General features: G+C 35.5%; 1 protein-coding gene across 3 annotated transcripts in view; it reads left to right on the forward strand.

Annotated features, from left to right (window-relative positions):
* Window positions 1–21998, forward strand: part of EXOC6B (exocyst complex component 6B) — a 731430-nt gene that overhangs the window by 578151 nt on the left and 131281 nt on the right. The window contains exon 21 of one of the 3 annotated variants that reach the window (XM_007175518.2): window positions 12957–12986. The exons of the other annotated variants lie outside the window; for them this stretch is intronic. Coding sequence (XP_007175580.1) covers window positions 12957–12971 — 15 coding nt within the window. The 3' untranslated portion in view covers window positions 12972–12986. Of the gene's footprint in view, window positions 1–12956; window positions 12987–21998 lie in introns of those variants that run through there. 3 annotated transcript variants of the gene reach the window in all.

The following is a 21998-nucleotide window of genomic DNA, read 5'->3' on the forward strand; positions in this document are numbered from 1 at the left end:
TCCCATTGCACTTAAAATCAAGTTGCAGTTTCTTAACAAGGCTAACATAATGTCTTTTTTTATTATTAATTTTTATTGTAGTGTGGTTGCTTTACAGTGTTGTGTTAGCCTCCACTGCACAACAAAAGGAATCAGCCATGCACATACAGATATCCCCTCCCTTTTGGACTTCCCTCCCATTTAGGTTACCACAGTGCCTTAGGTAGAGTTCCCAAACATTTATTTCTTACAGTTCTGAAGTCTGGGAAGTCCAGTATCAAGGCATTGGCAGATTTGGTGTCTGGTGAGAGCCTGCTTCCTAGTTCATAGATGGTCGTCTTCTTGGTGTGTCCTCACATGGCAGAAGGAATGAGGGAGCTGTCTATAAGGGCACTAATCCCATTTAATGAGGCCTCCACCATCGTGACCTAATTGTTTTCCAAAGGCCCCATTTCCCAGTACCATCACATCAGGGGTTAGGATGAATTGACAGGGAGACGCAAAACATTCAGTCTGTAATGTAAGGTTATTCTTTGATTCCCCATGATTCTGCTTGAGGTGACTTATTTCCTAAGGTTTTTTATTACTTTTCTTTCAGATTTGCCATCTTTTTATGTTAGTAGAAATTATTTTTTTCTAATGACAATAAAAGCAATTTGATTTACGTACTTCCCTTATACATTTAAAGTCATCATTTTCATTTAAATGACAGAAACCACCTTTCTTTTCCTACTAATAAAAAATAAAAGAAGTAGACAAAAATTTTTAACTAAAATAATTTTAGATGTTATGAAGAACTTCCTGCCTATTAGGATGGGGAAAGTAATAATGTTGGGATATCAGGAACTTCCCTAGAAATGTACATATATAGAGGCTGTCGTCAGCCATGAATAAACTAGGAGATCTCTTCTTGGCCCAGAATGCTGGCCCAGGTTTTTATTTACTTAACTTACTTTATAACTTCTAGCTGCCTAATGAGAAATAAAAAAATAACATGATAGTAGTGCCAGACACTAAGCATTTCATGTGCATTAACTCATTTATTTCTTATAATACCTCTGTAAGGTGGATACTCCTGTTATTCTCACTGTACAGATGTGCTTTTGGTAGCAGAAGTTATCAGTTAGAAACATTGTTTTACTTTAATGTGTTCCCTGTTACTTACCTGTTCCATAGCCATCCCATTACTTATTTATTCCATAGCTGTCCCTCTTTTACCTTTTTAGATCTCTTTGTTTAGGCTTTCAGTGTATCTACAATAAATGAGAGTTGATTTTGAAAGTTAATAATGCCATAAAACATGAGAATCCAGGGATGAGATGTTTAAAGAGATGCTCCACTGTCATGGAAAGGAGGTGGTGTTTGGGGTTGATAGTTCTGGTTGGGCGTATGCCAGTGAACACATGGGTATTTCCTGGAGACTTTAGGATTATTTGGACATAATAAAGCAAGTGGAAAAAGCAGAAAATATTTAGGTGTTGTGATCTTTGCTGGGTTTTCCTTCTTTGAAGTCTCTGCAGAGGAGATTTCTTCACTTCAAAGTATTTAAAGGACTTAACTTATTCAATTTTATAAGTCTTTCCAATGAGTCAACTATTTTAGCTCAGCATTTCTGATGAATTTTCAACAATGGACTCTAGAAGTCCGTATGACTATGTTTTTGTGATGTGTGATTGCCTCTTCTAATTTATATTCTATCGTATAAACATATTTATAATGTTTTATGTTATAACATTAAGGAGTATTTGCCAGACACAGACTTTACTAAGTCTGCTCTTTGTATTACATGTTGATATAAATCCACTGAACTCTTAATTGAGTATAAGATGCTATGCTAAACTTTGGGTGGAAGAGATACATAAGAACTGGTCCTTATCTTTGGTTTATACTCTAGTAGGGAGACAGTATATACAGTATCAAGTTCTCAAACTCCTGAGGTAAAGAATGCCTGCTTACTGCTCACCTGAAAAAAGGGTATTTGCTCTTCTAGAGTTGTCTGCAGTTTACCAGAGGGATCAGACATTCAATAAGTAATTTTGAATAAGGTGAGCTGGATAGTGAGGGAGCTCTAAATTAGTGGTGGACTTCAGTGACATTTAAGAGTAGCTCCATAAAATTTAGCTGGGAGAGGGAGTGGCAGTCCCAAGGTGCATGAATTTGAAGACCCCAAAGTAGGAGAGAATGAGATATACATGGCCAGATGTTCCAGAACCATATAGAGCAAGTTAGGATTTTTGGACTGTATCATAAAAGTAATGGGAGACCATTAAAGATGTTAAGAAAGGGATATAATGAGACTTGAGTTTTGTTTTTTTTAAACATCTTTATTGGAGTATAATTGCTTTACAATGGTGTGTTAGTTTCTCCTTTATAACAAAGTGAATCAGTTATACATATACGTATGTCCCCATATCTCTTCCCTCTTGTGTCTCCCTCCCTCCCACCTTCCCTATCCCACCCCTCTAGGTGGTCACAAAGCACCGAGCTGATCTCCCTGTGCTATGCGGCTGCTTCCCACTAGCTATCTATTTTACGTTTGGTAGTGTATATATGTCCATGCCACTCTCTCACTTTGTCCCAGCTTACCCTTCCCCCTCCCCGTATCCTCAAGTCCATTCTCTAGTAGGTCTGCGAGACTTGAGTTTTTAAAAGGTTGTTCTGATTGCAATGTGGAGGAGTTGAAGGAGGGCTTGACAGACTTGGGAAAACAAACTAGGAGGTTCCTTAGTTTATTATGTGAGATAAATTTGATCCTAAAATGTGTGCTAAAGTGAGCACCTAAAAAAGCGACATGAGAGGAATCTCATTTATAAACATAGATGTAAATATCTTAAATAAAATCAAATTCAGTTTTAATAGCATTATCTAGAAATTCATAACTAGTAATTAGGAACCATTATCACATTTTCCCAGAATTATAGAGATTGAGAGCATATGGAAACTCACTACCAGTTACAGGAGAAGACTAGGATTTTTGGAGATGTAGGCTTAGACGTAATTGAGTAAATTGCCAGTCTTTTTGGAGAGGAATTTAGCAGTATACAATGAAGATCATAAAATGACCAGTATTTTTGACCTAAAAATACTCTTTATTTTCATAAAATTACACAAAGGGGGTAAAAGAGAAGTACTGTTATACATAAGATATTTGTAGCTGCACCATCAATATTTTTAATAAAGAAAAATGAGAAACAATGTAAATGTCTAACAGTTGAGGAGTTAAACTGTTGTGTGTTAATCAAAATTGAATATTGTAACTAAAATCACAAAATTGTGGGCTGTGTTAGTGCATGTGAGGGGAATAATACACGTAAAATGTACAGCAAAGTAATGTTTAAAAAATCAGAAGATGGTACATCCATAATGATACAATTGTATAAAATGTATTTTTTAATAGTAAACATAGGAAACATTTATGTCATTTATGTTTCTTAGACTCAGTTCTGTTAACTGTGAAATGAGGATATTGGATTATAAAGGTATACATTTTCTTTTTATTTCTGATCTATGAATTATTTACCCCCTTTTTTGTAAATATATTTAAGTGGGCAATATATATGAATATATCTTGAGATATGTCTTAATATGAGTCAGCCTATTTGGGGTAGGAAAATCCTTCCTTTCCTTCAGCTGGGCCTGCTCTTCCCAAGAGGAAAAACATTCAGAATGTTTAGGTCTTTGGGACCATGCTGCTTGCTCCACCTTTTGGAATAGAAGAACAAGACAGGAGGCCCCAGTCATGTGCTATATATATATATATATATATATATATAAATTAGAACAGATTTCTGAGCCCTAGAAATATAATCCTTTTATTTCACTGGCTTCTTGAGATAGTTTGAATCTAATCAGCTAGTGTTCAGAGTTTTAACAGACCTAAATTAATTTGAAGAATCAGTAGAAATTAGTTTCCTAAAAATTAGGAGCGTAATAATATATTGAAACTTGCTATTTATTAGAGCAGACAAGTAATTTGGTGGAATACATTAGAGGGAAGCTTTGTGTAACTATATGCTGGAAGTATCTTCTTATAGATCCTTCATGTTGAACACAGAATCTATCTATGTTAGCACTGTAATCCACTTAACGCTGCAGTCTTAGGTGGATAATTTGACTATATAATTTTAGTATTCACATGAACACAGTTAACATTCCATGAAGACAAATCCCCTAACCTTTCTTCATAGGGTTCAAAAGGAACAACTATATAAAGCATATAACTTGATCAAACATTGGAGAGGAACAAAAAAACATCATACACATACCTACAAACACGCACTCAGACACTCACTCTTACACCATATATTCTTTCAACTTAATTGTTTTAGGCATTCCCACGAAATCGTTGCCCCACTAGCCTCAGAGCCGAAGCTAACCTGGCATTCACCTACGTAAACTTAGCAGTATAACTCTGAACAAGTTCATAACCTTTCTGTGCTTCAATTTCTTCACTTGTAAAATACACATAATAACAGTAGCTACCTCATATGCTTGTTGTCATGATTAAATAAGCTAATCCATGCAGAATGCTTAGCATACTACTTGTCATATGATAAACATTCAATAAATGTTTGTAATTTGTAGTTGTTCTGTTCAGAAACTCCTTCATCCTTTAGATATATGCACACATTGGGTTTATTGAAAGAAAAAAATGTATGATGCATCTGCTCCCAGCCTCTCTACCAGGTGCCTCTGAACGCCTGCTTTTCTTAAGAAACCTTGTTCTCAATCTCAGCTGCCTGATATTGACCCAAATAACCTAGGCCCAGTCTTACTGAATTTGTTCCTTGTTGTCTAGGGGCCCTTGCAACTTAAAAGCTGTCAGGTTCCAAAACAGTAGTTTCCCATTTTGGGGAAAGGAGGTTAATTATAATAGAACTGATGTGACCAAAAGTGAGGGTCCTGTTGAGTGCAGAGCTGACTAACCTTTTCATATCACAAAAAGGATTTTGTATTAGAGGGTTCATCTTCAAGTTGACTTTCTGCTATGTAAAGTTCACTCCATCTACTCCATTCTATTTAGTTTAGCATGACTTTTGAGAGCCCTGCTTACTGACAGGCTAGAAAGAGGTGGGTGGTAGGCAACAGACAGATCATCACATAACACTGAAAGGTATGTGTTTGTTTTAATTTTACTGCATTAGAAAAGTGAGAAGTTACCTAATTTGTCCTAGTTTGGATCAGCTGGATTTATGTCTTCTGCATCTCTCAGAAGCAGCGGTCTAGAACTCAAGGAGTGCTATGACAAACTAGGGAATGAGATACACTCTTTGCCCACGATGAAGTGAGGCATAACTGTTCTAGAGGTATGGTAGGTATTTTATTCTCTGTTTTGGTATTTTATTTTAATCTGGATATTTTTAATTTGGAGATAAAGGATCAATTTCTTGGTTACTGAACCTGATATTTCCACTACATATTTGATCATAAATATTTCCCCAAAATTATTGCTCGGAACTGCTTCCCACCCCCACCCTTGCCCAATACTCAGTTTTGGACCCGAATCACAAAGAAAACTTCCTGGGTGAGGAGGCAGTGACTTTGTCTTTGTTGCCGTCTCCTTAGTGGAAGGAAAGTACATGAATGAATAGCTTTTGTTATCTTGTTTTATATTCATATTTTTATATTTTCTTGCTATTTTGCTTGTTTCCTCTCTTCTGCTCTTTGGCCTACTATGTTTTCATTGTTTTTTTATTTTCTCTAGTAAACAGAAGATATGTGTTATACTTTTATCTCTACTAATTTTTCATTTTACTATACTTAATTTTATTTTCTCATTCATGTATGAGACATTATCTATTTATTCCTGCTCCTCTCCCATCTGAATAAATAAGCATGATTTTTCTTCTCCTAGTCGTTTCCCTCAACCTTGCTTTTGCTATTGATACTTGTATATATACTACAGTAGTATACATATAGTAGTATCCCGATATATAAAATATATATATTGTCAGTAAGAAACCTGGAGAGAGGAGGGGTAGGTAAGTGACAATTGCTTAGTGAGAGAACTAGAAAGTTTAAACGGGAGATGACAATACAGTATGAGAAATGCTATAAAAGGAAATCAGGGCACACAGTACACACCTAACCTGAATTAGGGATGGGAGTCCTTTCAGGAATTAGTGTTGGCATTCGTGTCCTGTTTTATAGTTATATTTATAGCAATTTTTAGATTTAATATGTTTGACTGATTTCTGTGTTCATTATCAGAACACAGACCACACTGACAACATGATTTTTCCATTCATGAATTCTTGGTAGACTAGCGGGTATCTTTGCGTAATATTTTCAGGAGTAGATTGAAGTAGATTTTGTATGTATTTATTTACTTGAATATCTCTCTTTTTTAATGTCACATGGAAATAACAACTTGAAGAGAATAAATTTCTTGGGTCATATCTTTTTTTCCTCTTGGACATTGCTTTGTGGCCAGCCTGACTTTTGTTACTTGGTAATTTACCTCTTTTGCTGCCCACGTATTTATAAGCTTATTTCCTTATCCGTGAAGTTTAACAGATTCCCCAGGATATATATCCAGGTATTGATCTCTTTTCATTAAGTTTGCTAGTTATATGATGAATCTTTCTACTCTGTATGCTTAGGTCTTTGCACTGCTCAATTTTTTTTTCTATTTTATTAATTTATTTTCTATGCTCTTGTCTTCTTCATAGATTTGAATAATCTATATGTCATCAAAACTTTATATTCACTATTATGGTCTTCTTTCTGTCCTTTCCTCTGCTTTCAGAGGAAACATCTCCAACCAAATGGTTAAATCTATCGGGTTTTTCTATTTTCAATATTGATTCTACACTTCACTTTGTAGGGCAGATTGTAGTTTTACTTGCATTTTTATTTCTTTACCATCTCTTGTATCATCTACCTCATTTTAGAATTCCATGAAACTAATACTCTTTCTGTTGTGTTCTGTATTTTTATTTTTCAACTCTTTCCCACAGAGAATCTATCATTCCTTGAAATCTATTGAAAACATTAAAATTTTCTTCTGTGCTAAAGTTTATTTCTATAGTTTACTTTCTTTTTATTATAAACTCCATGTGTATTCTGTTAAGTTACCAAATTTTTCCATGTCTTGCATGTTTCTTTTCTTCCTTTTCCTTAAAACTATGTACCTAATTCTGAAAAGAAAGGTCTATTTGGATCTATTATTTGCTTGTGAACAGGTTGTCACATAATTACCAAAGCATGGTCTGCACACTTCTCATCCAGGAATTGTTAGAAATGTAGAATCTCTTGCCCTACTCTGGACTTACTTAAACAAGATACTCAGGTGATTGATATACATATTAAAGTTTAAAAAGCACCAATCTACATTAATGCTATTAGAATACGTATAATCTCAAGTTTCAGGGATGATTGATAGAAGCATCACCTAGACCCATTTGATTAACTGCTTGATTATTTTTATATAGGGAAGCAATCTGTAGTTCTCCTTTTGCTATAAAAATTGGGGGAGGAGCAGGAATCAATAACCTACAGAATACACTACTCTCATGGGCTTTCCAGGCTCATCTCCTTCTTGTTGACAACTTTTCACTCAGAGGTAAAGCTGTACCCCTTTGCTCTTTCAGCCTCAAACTATGTTGTATTCCTGGTGTAGAAGAGGAAATACTTTTATTTTATACCCTCAGGTTCTGTTTGGGGGCCTACAAATTAAACTGACAAAAGACAGACTAACAGGAGAAAAGGCATTAACTTTTAATCTTTTTACATACATGGAGGCTTCACAGAAAAGAATGGAAAACCCAAAGAAGCAGCTAGATTCAGTGTCTTATATACCATTTTAACAAAGGGTGATAAGTTGTGGAGAAGTGACTAGATAAAGGAAACCCCTTTGGGTTTGGGATCCTAGGGTTGGTGAATTGAGGGACAATGATTGGGAAATGTACGATAGTTAAGGGTTGTTTAGCAAGGTTTGTTATGCAGACTCATCTGGTGTCGTATCTGGTCTTCTGGGTATGGGAGAGGGGGGACACCTTTACAAATGGAAATTTATGTCATCTTTACAAAGGAAAATTTATGCGCTGCTCTTAGGCTGAAAGTGGGAGGGCAGAGTGTTCTTCCTGTGTAAGCTGTTTCTCATTTGCCTTCAGTTCAAAACAATCCTAAATAATACTAAAGTGGCATATTTTGGAATGGCATATTCTGATCCCCTTCATTGGGAATCATAGTCTTGAAATGCCCTTGTCCATGCTTTAAGGCCGTATCCATGCTTTGAATATTGTGAATCCTTCCTGACAAATAAGTGTCTTAGTTTCTAATCAGGTTGAAACTTGTCATCACTTACTGTAGTTTCATGAGAATTTTAACGTGAAGCTGAGGAAGGGCAAATAGGGCATTGTTAACATTCCCATTGTTGTCTGAGGAGTCCTCACTATAAAAATGCAGGAGCCAGATGGTCATTTTTGAGAATGCTGTATGGAGAATTCCTCACTGATGGAAGATTGCATGGGTGACTTTGAGCTATCCTCCCACCCAAACATATTATCATTTGGTGGTCCTTTTGTTGCATGTCGTCCAGTTTATATACCTCTCCCTAACACGGAATCAAGTGAAAATGTGTAAAGGCATACATCTTACAGTGTTAGACTATAAATACTGTTTTACTTTAAGATTTTGACCTTCTTAGAGAGATTGGGCTCAGTCCTTTTTTAATCATTTAAAGTGTTGAATCATTTCTAGTGTTTAGTTTATAATTTACACACATTACCTTAATTTATATCTCCATGTTACTCTTCTGAGTCACATTTTACAATTAAACTTAAAATGTGGCCAAAGAGATTAAGCAACTTGTTTAACATAATTTAGCTGATAATTGCAGAACCTCAACTACTTACTGGCTGTGTAACCTTCTCAAGTGACTAACCTCTTTATTTTTCAATTTCCTCATTTATAAAAAGGGCATTGTACCTTACTGCAAATAGTTCTTGTGAGGATTGAGCATGTCAATGTACGTCAAAGCGTCTAGCATAGTGTCTGGTAAATAGTAAATGTTCATTAACTGTTTATTTTTTCCCTTTTCTGCAGTTGTGGTTTCCCAGGCACACTTTGTGCCTTTCTGGTTTCATGTTTCTATTCTCTCTTCTCTCTTTGCCACTAATCTCAATCCATTGAAAAGGCACCCATTTAATTTAGACTAAGGAAATAATCACACAACTGCACAAAGCTGTATGTACCAAGAAGTTTGTCACAGTATTGTTTATAATGACAAACATTTGGAGTAATTTGATTAAATTTTAATTTAGTTAAATTAAAATTTGATTTATTAAATCCAAGTTTGGATTAAATTATTGAATCAAAATTTGATTTCTTTAATCTGATTAAATAAATTATGATACATATATACCATATGGTATGGTATGGTACATACCTCAGATGTAATGATTAAGTGAGTTGATATTTATAAAGCACTTAGAACAGTGTTTGGTACATAGTAATGACTATGCTTTTATAAAATGGTAAACTGAAATCACAGAATGTGATATACTTGTTAAAAATGATTTTTTTAAATCTACTTTTATTTATGTTCAAATTGGTCACAATATATTGTTAAGACAGAAAATAGGTCATAACACAATTATCTATGATGTCACTTTAAAAGGTCTGGAGAGATATATTAAAAATATTTGTTAAAAAGTGCAGAGCCAGAAATACAGCCTGATTTTTCTAATGCCCGACTTCCTTGGCAATAAGTCAGAATTGGGTTAGATATGACCTTGGGAGATTTATTTAATGGTGATGAGTTTTAAGGATTTTACCTCAGCTCCTCTGAGTCCATGTGGCTGTCAAAGTAGATTCTTATGGGCCTTGTTTTTATTCTGATTGAGTAAGAGTGATGAGATTCGAGAGCTCAAACTGATTAGGCCTGCTTACTTGGAATTAAGGAGCCTTGGGGTTAGAGGACAAGTGGCAACTTGCTTAACTCACCTTAGGTGGGCATGTTCAGATATAACTAACAGATTTCCTTAAAGGGGAAACTGTCAGAATCTCCTTTCTATGAGAATGCTATCTGGGGAGACTAATTCCAGTTATCCCTCATGGGGTTGTTGTGAGGATTAAATGAATTAATATATTTAAAGCACTTAGAAGAACACTTAGCATATAGTAAGCACTATATATATTTCTTGATGCTTGTGTGGGTTTTTTTGAGCCATGCAGTATTTAAATGGAGCAGAAGTTCTAGTGAAGTATCTGTCACCCTATGACTACTGTCACTCAACCAAAAGACAGGGAGAAATGATGGTTTTTTCTCAGCATTTTTGACTAAATATAAATATGTATATATATATTTGAAAGGAGGAAACAAAGGTGTCCCTATTAACAGAGTGTATCATCATCAGCCTAAACATTTCAAGTGAATTGATTGAAAAATAATATGCTAATAAAAAATGGTCAGCAAGATGGTCAGACATAAAATTAATATACTAAGACAAATAGCTTTCCTATATTATGGAAAATACCAGTAGAGGGGAAAAAAATCCCATTTATAATAAGAACAGAATCCAGGGGCTATGGGGATATATGTATACGTATAGCTGATTCACTTTGTTGTACAGCAGAAACTAACACAACATTGTAAAGCAATTATACTCCAATGAAGATATATTTTTAAAAAACAGAATCCATAAAAATCCTGAGGAATAAACCTAATTAGAAATGTACAGCATCTGTAGGGAAAATATTATAAAACTTTGCTGAAGGACAAAAAAGAAGAATAAATGGAGAGACACAGCATGTTCCTGGATTGAAAGATCTGGGAATTTTGTCAATATTTTTGTCAGTACTTTCTCCTTGAAACTAATCAGGAGATAATTTCAGTGGACTATTAAGCAAAGACCCTGTGGAATTTTTTAATGAAACTTGATAGACTGATTCTCAACCTTATCCTGAAGATAAAATGTATGAGAATAGCCAAAAAATTTGGAATAATAGCTTATCATCTTTGAATTCTTACTATGTGTTAGGTACTGATTTAAGTACTTTATATATCTTTCCTTTTTTAATCCTACCAGTAATAAAATGTAGGAACTATTAGTATCACCATTTTTCAGATCTTATCTACCGGAAAAGTACAGAGAGATTGAGTAACTTGCCCAAGGTCACCCAACTAGTAAATGACAGAGCTGAGATTTCAGTAGTCTGATTCTAGCCCCTGTTCGACCACCACACTACTGCTTGTATACTAAGGGAATACTTTCACTACTTGATATCAAAACGTCATGTAAAGCTATAAATTAAAAATTATGATTTTGTGCAAGAATAAAGTTAGCACAATAGAATGAAATAGGTCCATGGGAATTTAACTTATATATGATAAAGGGGCAATTTAAAATCAATCAGAAAAATGTTGGTAAATGGTACTGAGACAACTCACTATCTCTTTGGGGAAAACCTTAAGTTAAATCCCTGCTTCATACCATTCCCAAAAATAAATCCCAAATGTATTAAAGACCTAAACCTAAAAGGTATTTAAGAAAAATGGGAGAATATTTTTATATGCTCAAGGTGGGAAAAGACTTTCTAACTGAAATACAAAATCTAAAGCCATAAAATAAAAGATTGACAAGATTTAAGACTAATACGGCAGAAGACAGTGTAAACAAAGTCCAGTCACAATCTGAGAGAATAATGGCAATATCTATAATGAAACAATGATTAATATCCAGAATATATTTAAAACTCTGTGGACTCAATTAGAAAAAAATGCTAGCAACCTAGTAAAAATGATCAAAGGATAATCAACAGGCAGTACTTAAAATAAGAACTAAAAGTCCCCCCACCCCAAATGAAGATACTTACCTTCATTATTAATGGAAACTAAATAATGAAGTATCATTTTTTGATTATCAGATTAGAAAAAAGATTTAATTTATAATATCTAGCATTTCAGAAAGGAGTGAAGAAACTGATCCTATTTGAAGCTGTAAATTAGGGTATAAATTGGTGCCGCGTGTTTGAGAACAGTTTTGGAAGTAACTATCAGTATTTTATTTCATCTTATTTATTTTTTTAAACACTTTTCAATCTCCCATTTTTTAAAAAAATTTATTTAATTAATTAATTTTTTTGGCTGTGTCGGGTCTTAGTTGCAGCACTCAGGATCTTCGTTGAGGCCCACGGGATCTTTTGTTGTGGCAGGCGGGCTTCTCTGCAGCTGTGGCGTGCAGGTTTTCTCTTCTCTAGTTGTGGCGCAGGCTCCAGAGTGCGTGGGCTCTGTAGTTTGCAGCACGCAGGCTCTCTGGTTGAGGCGCATGAGCTCAATAGTTGTGGCATGCGGGCTTAGTAGCCCCGCGGCATGTGGGATCTTAGTTCCCTGACCAGGGATGGAACCTGCGTCCCCTGCATTGCAAGGTGGATTCTTTACCGCTGGACCACCAAGTCCCAACTATCAGTATTTTAAATTACACCTTCCATTTGGTCTCTAGTAATTTTACCTCTAAGAATCTATTCTAAAGAGATACTGTCATGTATCCAAGAATATAAGTATAAATTATTCATTAAAGTATTCTGTGTAAGAGTGAGAAATTAGAACAAATATCCATTAGTAGAAGAATGGTTAAATTATGAGCCATTTCTAATTGGGATATTATACATCCCTTGAAAAAGTTGAGGCAGTCATATATATACTGGCATGAAAAGATCTCCAAGACATAACCAAGTTTAAAAAGATAAGTCACCAAACAATACTTATAGTAAAATCCCATCTACACCTAAAAATCTGTTTATATTGTGCATATTTATATATGTTAACAGTTAAATTATCCTTTCATCTTGAGGAAGGGAGAAAAGGGAGAATTTCAACTTTTACTTGATATCCTTCTTTAAACTTTGGAGAATTTGTTCACGTATTCCTTGCATACTTTTTCAAAATGCAATTAAGTATAGAGGATAAATTTAGAGGTGGAAAATTTCTGTAGAATAATTTTGTTCATCTCTTTTCTTTCTTTTTTCTGCAGGTGTATTCTCTGTAGAACAGTACGAAAAGAACAGTCTTTCACATGACTGCAAACCGTGTTCCTCAGGGAATTTAGTTCACAAGTAGGAACTTAGGAAAAAACTTAGGAAAAATAAACATTCTGTTTATCCTGCCTTTTCCTTTGCCTAATTTCATCCCATTACACGTAGTTAAAGTCTCTTGAGATGTTTTACTCTTCTCTCCTCCTTGATAGTCACGTTTTAAATACCTGGAGAATCATCATATGATCATGTCATTTCTATTTCCATTTTAAAAGCATTACTGTACACATATCTTTTTTTTAATTTTGAATTTTACTTATTTATTGTCTATACAGCACGTTCTTATTAGTTATCTATTTTATACATATTAGTGTATACATGTCAATCCCAACCTCCCAATTCATCCCACCCCCCACCCTCCCCGCCACCTTCCACCCTTGGTGTCCATACGTTTGTTCTCTACATCTGTGTCCCTATTTCTGCCTTGCAAATCGGTTCATCTGTACCATTTTTCTAGATTCCACATATATGCGTTAATATACGATATTTGTTTTTCTCTTTCTGACTTACTTCACTCTGTATGACAGTCTCTAGATGCATCCACGTCTCTACAAATGACCCAATTTCATTCCTTTTTATGGCTGAGTAATATTCTATGGTATATATGTACCATATCTTCTTTATCCATTCATCTGTCGATGGGCATTTAGGTTGCTTCCATGACCTGGCTATTGTAAATAGTGCTGCAATGAACATTGGGGTGCATGTGTCTTTTTGAATTATGGTTTTCTCTGGGTATATGCCCAGTAGTGAGATTGCTGGGTCATATGGTAATTCTATTTTTGATTTTTTAAGGAACCTCCATATTGTTCTCCATAGTGGCTGTATCAATTTATATTCCTACCAACAGTGCAAGAGGGTTCCTTTTCTCCACACCCTCTCCAGCATTTGTTGTTTGTAGATTTTCTGATGATGCCCATTCTAACAGGAGTGAGGTGATACCTCAGTGTAGTTTTGATTTGCATTTCTCTAATAATTAGTGATGCTGAGCATCTTTTTATGTGCCTCTTGACCATCCGTATGTCTTCATTGGAGAAATGTCTATTTAGGTCTTCTGCCCATTTCTTGATTGGGTTGTTTGTTTTTTTAATTATGAGCTGCACGAGCTATTTATATATTTTGGAGATTAATCCTTTGTCCATTGATTCATTTGCAAATATTTTCTCCCATTTTGAGGGTTGTCTTTTCATCTTGTTTGTAGTTTCCTTTGCTGTGCAAAAGCTTCTAAGTTTCATTAGGTCCCATATGTTTATTTTTGTTTTTATTTCCATTACTCTAGGAGGTGGATCAAAAAAGATCTTGCTGTGATTTATGTCAAAGAATGTTCTTCCTCTGTTTTCCTCTAAGAGTTTTATAGTGTCCGGTCTTACATTTAGGTCTCGAATCCATTTTGAGTTTATTTTTGTGTATGGTGTTAGGGAGTGTTCTAATTTCATTCTTTTACATGTAGCTGTCCAGTTTTCCCAACACCACTTACTGAAGAGACTGTCTTTCCTCCATTGTATATCCTTGCCTCCTCTGTCATAGATTAGTTGACCGTAGGTGCGTGGGTTTATCTCTGGACTTTCTATCCTGTTCCGTTGATCTATATTTCTGTTTTTGTGCCAGTACCATATTGTCTTGATTACTGTAGCTTTGTAGTATAGTGTACACATATCTTTTATCATGAAATACCTAGAGCACTTTTTGGGAACAGACAAAATAGGTAAATAACCATAATAAATCATGATATCTTCATCTGTCTGCTCTACTCTCATCTACTATTTAAAGAGGCCCTCAGTAAACACTGAATGAATCATCTTTAAATATTTAGGGGACTGTCTTGAACTCCCCTTCTTCCCTGTCCATGTGTGCTATAAAGAGAACAGTGATATTGTTATTAGGAAGGTCAAGGAAATTTGACCTTATGGTTTTGGCAACTCAGAAAGCTTTTCCACTGGAAAAATCTGAAAGACACATGTTTCTTCTCCCCCAAGCATATTGAGGTATCATTTCAGCTAGCTCAAGCTATATTACATTAGAAACTTCCCGTTTTATATTAGAAACTGCCAGAATGAATATAATCTTATATTCAGCACTTCAGTAGTACATACTCATTTATTCTGGAGCAAATCTATTTTATTTAATATATTTTTATTTAATATCATGTAGAATTGAGACATACATGTTCAGGATTCTGTTATGATTCTCTTTCTGTGTACCCTTGGACAAACCCGTAACTACTCTAATCCTTCAGTTCTTCATCTTTTTTTTTTTAAATTTTATTTATTTATTTATGGCTGTGTTGGGTCTTCGTTTCTTTTTTTTTTTTTTAACATCTTTATTGGAGTACAATTGCTTTACAATGGTGTGTTTGTTTCTGCTTTATAACAAAGTGAATCAGTTATACATATATATATGTTCCCATATCTCTTCCCTCTTGCATCTCCCTCCCTCCTACCCTCCCTATCCCCCCCCCTAGGTGGTCACAAAGCACAGAGCTGATCTCCCTGTGCTATGCGGTTGCTTCCCACTGGCTATCTATTTTACGTTTGGTAGTGTATCTATGTCCATGCCAGAAAGGGTCTTCGTTTCTGTGTGAGGGCTTTCTCCAGTTGCAGCAAGCGGGGGCCACTCTTCATCGCGGTGCGCGGGCCTCTCACTGTCGCGGCCTCTCTTGTTGCGGAGCACAGGCTCCAGACACACAGGCTCAGTAATTGTGGCTCACAGGCCTAGTTGCTCCGCGGCATGTGGGATCTTCCCAGACCAGGGCTCGAACCCATGTCCCTTGCATTGGCAGGCAGACTCTCAACCACTGCGCCACCAGGGAAGCCCAGTTCTTCATCTTTAAGAGGAGATCTTTGTATTTATTTTGCAGAGAAATTATGAAGCATAATTCTTATTACGAAGACGCCTTATAAAGATTTAACTTCTACCTTCTCCTTTATACAATATCTTTCGCTGTATTCTAGAAAAAATACATACTGTAAGTCTGCTTTTCTCTTCTTAATTTGTTTTATGTTCAGGCATCTAATCTTTTAAAATAAATATACTAGAAGTGACTTCAAAATGTCATCTGCTCTAATAATTGGGTAAGCAGATGCTTCAAAAACCCAGGACAGTCATCTTTTCTCTTTTTGAAAAACCTAGGAAGATGCAAACTTCACATCTTTCCTTTTTCAGTTGTTTAGCATGAGACCCCTGAGATTGAGGAAGTAGTTCTTTAAGCCCTGTCCCAGTTCTTACTGTTTTAATAAACACTTACTGTGGTGCTCCTTGACCATAGAGAACAGCTCAGTATCTACTCATATGAACACTCCTTAGACTTAATGGACAATTTTAACTTACCCCTTAATCATTTCTATTAGTTATCTTCTGCTGCATAACAAATTACTCCAAACTTAGTGACATGAAATAACACATTTTTTGTCTTACAGTTTCTGGGGGTCAGGAATGAGTGTGGCTTATCTGGGTGCTCTGGCTCAGGATCTCCCACAAAGCTGCAGTCATTTCAAAGCTGTGTTGGGAAAGATTTACTTCCTTGCTTACTTAGTAGTTGGTTATCGGAGGATCCATTTCCTTATAGGTTGTTGGACTGAGACCTCAGTTCCTCAAGAGCTGTTGGCCACAGACCTTCTTTAGTTCCTTGCCACATGGTCCTGTCCCTAGAGCATCTCACAACATGGCAGCTTGCTTCATCAGAGCAAGCAAGTGAATGGGTAAGAGAGTATGATAGCAAGACGGAAGTCAGTCTTTTGGAACCTAATCACAGAATCCCCTCACTTTTCCCATATTCTACTTTTTTATTCTAGTCTGGGTTTAAGGAAGTACTAATAACCTACCTGCTGACATGACCAGACACATGACAGCAAATATCCAGTTGTTTCTTATCAAAAACAAAAAATTTCACCTCTAGATGTAGAGATTTAAGAACTATACCAATTTGTAGTCAGCCGAATTCACACCTAGGGCCAGGATTCAAACTAGGGATTGATTCAGCAAATCACCTGACAGAACCTTGAAACCAAATATTCCTCATGTCTTCCTCTTTCCTCTAGACCTAAAACGTTGGATAAAAGATAAACCGAGACACACGTGTCTGAAAGTAATACAGAAACTCATGTAGATGATGAAACATCTTCACTTTCAAACTAGATCAAAACACGTTGAAAGCTAGGCTTCTTTCTCTCCTACAGAAAGTTATCACCTGTAATGACCACCTGTAATGAGCCAGGCAGTCACCATCGGAGCACTGTTACCATTGGAACACTGTTAGCATTGGAAGATGTACATATGAAACAAGAAAGCAAATCAGATCAGTTTTGGTAAGGAAGGGGGCTTCTTGAGGAACAAAGCAAGGGAATCTCTTTCTCTCTCGGTCATACTGAAGTTTACCTATCTTAGAAAATTAGGGTGACAGTTTATTAGGTGGGAGGGAATGGTTTTCACTGTCTTTGAGAAAAGAGATACTGCAGTCTCATGGTAACTTTATTCCAGTATTTTCAACCCTTCACTTGAAACCTGTTTCTTGAAACCTGTTATTCTGGCCTTGATTGAGCTCACATGCCATTCAAAACTATTATTGCATTAATTTTGGATCACAGTTGGAAATGGACACACATACCACTGTATATACCTAAACAGGTACATACACTTAGGGAATTTTCCTCTCATCCTTTCTTCTCAAGGTTCAATTTTCCCCAACTTCATTAGCCTCTCCTAGAATCTGTGTTCTATCTCTTAAACCTTGTGGCTTAAGGCATTCTTTGAATCTTTAGTGTAGTCTTTTTCTACCTCTGTGGTTCTGACAGCCTTAATTTCAGGTATTTTTACAGATATTTCATATAAAAGTTAGTTTTGTTTTTTGTTTGCAATCCATTTTATCCAGTCTCTCACTCTAATCTCTTTTTTTTTTTTTTGGTTAATAGAGAGGGATTACAGGATTACATTTTTATAATATAGGTCCTAGACATCCCCTCAAATATATAAATAGGTAGTACAAATATATAGAGAGAAATATGTACATAGATATAAACACCTAATAAGAATTTTATTCTGGCAGATCTGCTATAAATTTAGGAGAGATGAAAAAAGAGGCAAACCAAGGATATCTGCTCTGAAAATCAAGAGTTTCCTTGTACTTTTTTTAAATGGTATTTTGAAACTCAGAGGAGTTGTCCTGGCTGTGCATCCAGTTGCAGTGAACACTGGTCCCACTAGATTGTGATGCATCTTTCTCTGGATTTATTAGGAGTCCCAAAGCTCTACTTTCCTGGTAACTGACTCCTTATCTCTCCCCCTTGCTCCTCCTACCATCTGGAAGACATACATCTACTGATATAATTTCAATTCCAATTTCTTTCTTACAGTTCCGATTTGGTGAAAATGAGAACCCCACCCATTAGAATCATTGAAAGCTTCATACATATCATTATACTGCAAGATGCGTGCAAATCTTTCTGTATTCCTTTTCCAGTCAAGTTCAGGAAGCAGACGGGATTGAAGTTATTGCTCTTCATTCTGTATACCAGTCTGGGTTTGTCATACTCATAAAGAATCACAAAGAACCTTTAGGATTCACCCTAAAGTAAAGCCCTGTTGTTTCTACAGTCATCAGAATGGGACATGGGACAGACTCTTAGGCCTGCTTTTATTTTACAGAAAAACCAAGTTTTCTACTGATAAAATGAGCATGTCAAAAGAAATTAAGCAGACTCGCAGAGATTATGTGCTTTAAAGAGAACATATTTGGTCATTCAGGTTTTAAAATACTCATTGAAGCTATGGTTTTACTTTTTTAAAAAATCACAGTAAATAATGACAACATCTACTAGACTTATGGTCCAGTCTCTATTATAAGAGAAACAGGAGAGTGGAGAGCATAGAGCTGTGCCTCTCATTTCACGTACTATCATCTGACATTAGAGGAAGGTTGAACTCAACTAGACTGGTCCCACACCTTTTCTCTGTAGCAAGAGTTGGCAATCTGTGGCCCACTGCCTGTTTTTAGAAATAAAGTTTTATGGGAACACAGCCATACTCACTCATTTGCCTACTGTCTGTGGCTACTTTCACACTACAATGGCAGAATTGAGGACTTGATACAGGGACTAAATATATGGCCCACAAAATCTAAAACATTTACTATCTGGCCCTTTACAAAAAAGGTTTGCCACCTCCTGCTCTACAGTATTAAATGCAAGAAAGTGAAAATCTTTACAAACTGGTAAAGGAAAAAAGTCTCTATAATAATAATCAAGTTCATGGTTTTTTTTTTTGTAACATCTTTATTGGAGTATCATTGCTTTACAATGGTGTGTTAGTTTCTGCTTTATAACAAAGTGAATCAGCTATACATATACATATATCCCCATATCTCCTCCCTCTTGCGTCTCCCTCCCACCCTCTCTATCCCACCCCTCTAGGTGGTCACAAAACATCGAGCTGATCTCCCTGTGCTATGCGGCTGCTTCCCTCTAGCTATCTATTTTACATTTGGTAGTGTATATATGTCCATGCCACTCTCTCACTTCGTCCCAGCTTACCCTTCCCATTCCCCATGTCCTCATGTTCATGTTTTTGATCAATAGAAATATGTGTGCTTTTTTTTAAGTAAGAGGATGTGATTGTGTAAAAGGACTAGTAGGGAACATTAAAGTATTTTTAAGCATGAAGTCTGAATAAATTTTGAGAGACATTTTTAATATTTAAGATATTTTTATACGTAAATACTTAAAAATACTTTAAGAAACTGGGTCTGGAATCCCTAATAATATCAATCATACTGGGAGAAGAAGAGTAGGATTAATAAATGCTCTTTTATTCTTGACACTGATAATTATGTTTACATTAAAAAAATTGAATTGAGACTGTATACATTCTAAATCATTAGCGAAAACTAATTAAAGAAAATTTCTGTGTAGCAAAGGAAACAACAAAGAAGAAAACAAAGCAGAGAGCACAAAAACAGATAATACAAGACCAAACATACTCATTATGATAATAAATGTAAATAGATTAAATGTCCCTACTAAAAGGCTCAGACTGGCTTTTTTAAAATATCCAGATATCAAAAAGTAACTTGGAGATGTTAAAAGACTAATAAAAGGCAAAAATTCAAGCAAATACAATTGAACGGAAAGTGTAAGTTGTAGTATTAAAATTGTTTAACTTGTTAGGAGTTAGTATATTGATTTTTACTTGAAGAAATTTAAGTGCAACTGCATTTAATTTCACTGAACATTGTTACTGAGTTATTGATGAAGCAAAATTGTTCAGGCCTATCATTGTAGTAAACATGTAAATACTCTCTGGAAGTTATAGTATATTAGCTTTTGGGTTAGTGCATAAATGTGTGAAGGAATAAGAAAGTCTAGTAAAGAGCAGCAGAATATACCCAAGTTTCTGAGGAAAGAAAGTCAGACACAGGTGATTATTGCCTATCCTCAACATGTGCCTTCCTAATTCTGAATGCCTTGAAATGAGAGCCACATTGGTCAGAATTCTAGAGCTAAGCAATTGTTAACAGATTCTCAATGGTCTGTTTCTATTGTGAAGAGTCAAACTGAGGACAGGAGCAGAGAATGACTCTAATGTTAACTTTGGAGAGTAAACAATAAATCATTCAGTTTTTAGGTCTTGTCTCCCCATACAAATCATTTTCTCTTTCTATTTATCTCTTTTTTTCATCTCAGCACTCTTATGAAAGTTATTCAGGCTTGTCCTTCATATCTATTATTTAAATTGCTGAAGTTATGATCATTACTACCTTTAATATTTATTGAAATTCTACTATTGCATTTTTTTTGCATTGTTTCCACTATCTCCCTTATCATGACTACTTTCATTGTGGACTTCTGCTTCCTTGCATTATATTAAGAATGCAAATTAGTTTTTAAAATTTCTTTCTGGTTTCTATATTAAATCTTTTTTAGAAATATGTCTTTTCTCTTGAACTTCAGAATGATAGTCCCTTCTGTGATCCTAGAGTATTCTTCCATAGTTTTTTTTCCCCCTGATTATCCATCATGGAAGGAATATTTAGATGCATTCTGTATATCAACAGACAAGATACGTAGTTCACCATGGTCCTGTTTACTTGGGTTTGTTTGCCATATAGTATCCCAAGAAATATCAGGAAAGAAAGTTCATGCTCTTGTATCTAAGTTAGGAGTCAGCACAGTAGCATGTATCTTAAGTCTAGAGGAAAAAAGAATGTTGACTCATAGGCCACATCACCATAAGTCATTTCTAGGCCAAAAGCTCAAATACCAGACTTTCAGTTTTAAAAATCAGACACCTGTTTACCCTGTTCTTGAGTGTAATTAGCCTCATCTCAGATCCATAGCTGGAGAACACATTGATATACACAGTTCCTATCCAAGTACCTCCCCATTAGCAATTATTCATCAAATGCAACATGAATGGTTTATCATAAGCCTATACCCACATTGTCTCTTTCTCTGACATTAACCAGAAGATGAAGGAAAATGCATTGCCCCAATATGTCCTCTTACTGGGATCTTTAATCTGTACCCACATTGTGACTCCATAATGCTTTGCATCACTCAAGTCCTATTGCCTTCTGCCCTGTTATAAAAGCACAAGTACTAGGTAGGGGCTGAGAAAAAGGATATCCAGCTTTGCGCACCTCAGGAGGCAGCAACTGGTAAACGAACTGCTGGGAATCATGCAGCACAATTGGATCTCTCATGTATACGTTACTGGTGGGAATATAAAATGGTACTGTCACTCTGGAAAACAGCCTAGCAGTTTCTTATAAAATTAAATATATACTTACCATAGAAACCAGCAATCACACTCCTGGGCATTTGTCCTAAAGAAGTGAAAACATGTTTACAAAACAACCTGTACATGAATGTTCATAGCAGCTTTATTTGTAATAACCAAAAACTGGAAATGTACTTCCAGTGTACAATCCAAATGTACTTCAAAGAATGAATAGATAAACAATCTGTGATACATCTATACAATGGAATACT

The sequence above is a fragment of the Balaenoptera acutorostrata genome, chromosome 12, assembly GCF_949987535.1.
Source record: "Balaenoptera acutorostrata chromosome 12, mBalAcu1.1, whole genome shotgun sequence".
NCBI lineage: Eukaryota > Metazoa > Chordata > Mammalia > Artiodactyla > Balaenopteridae > Balaenoptera > Balaenoptera acutorostrata.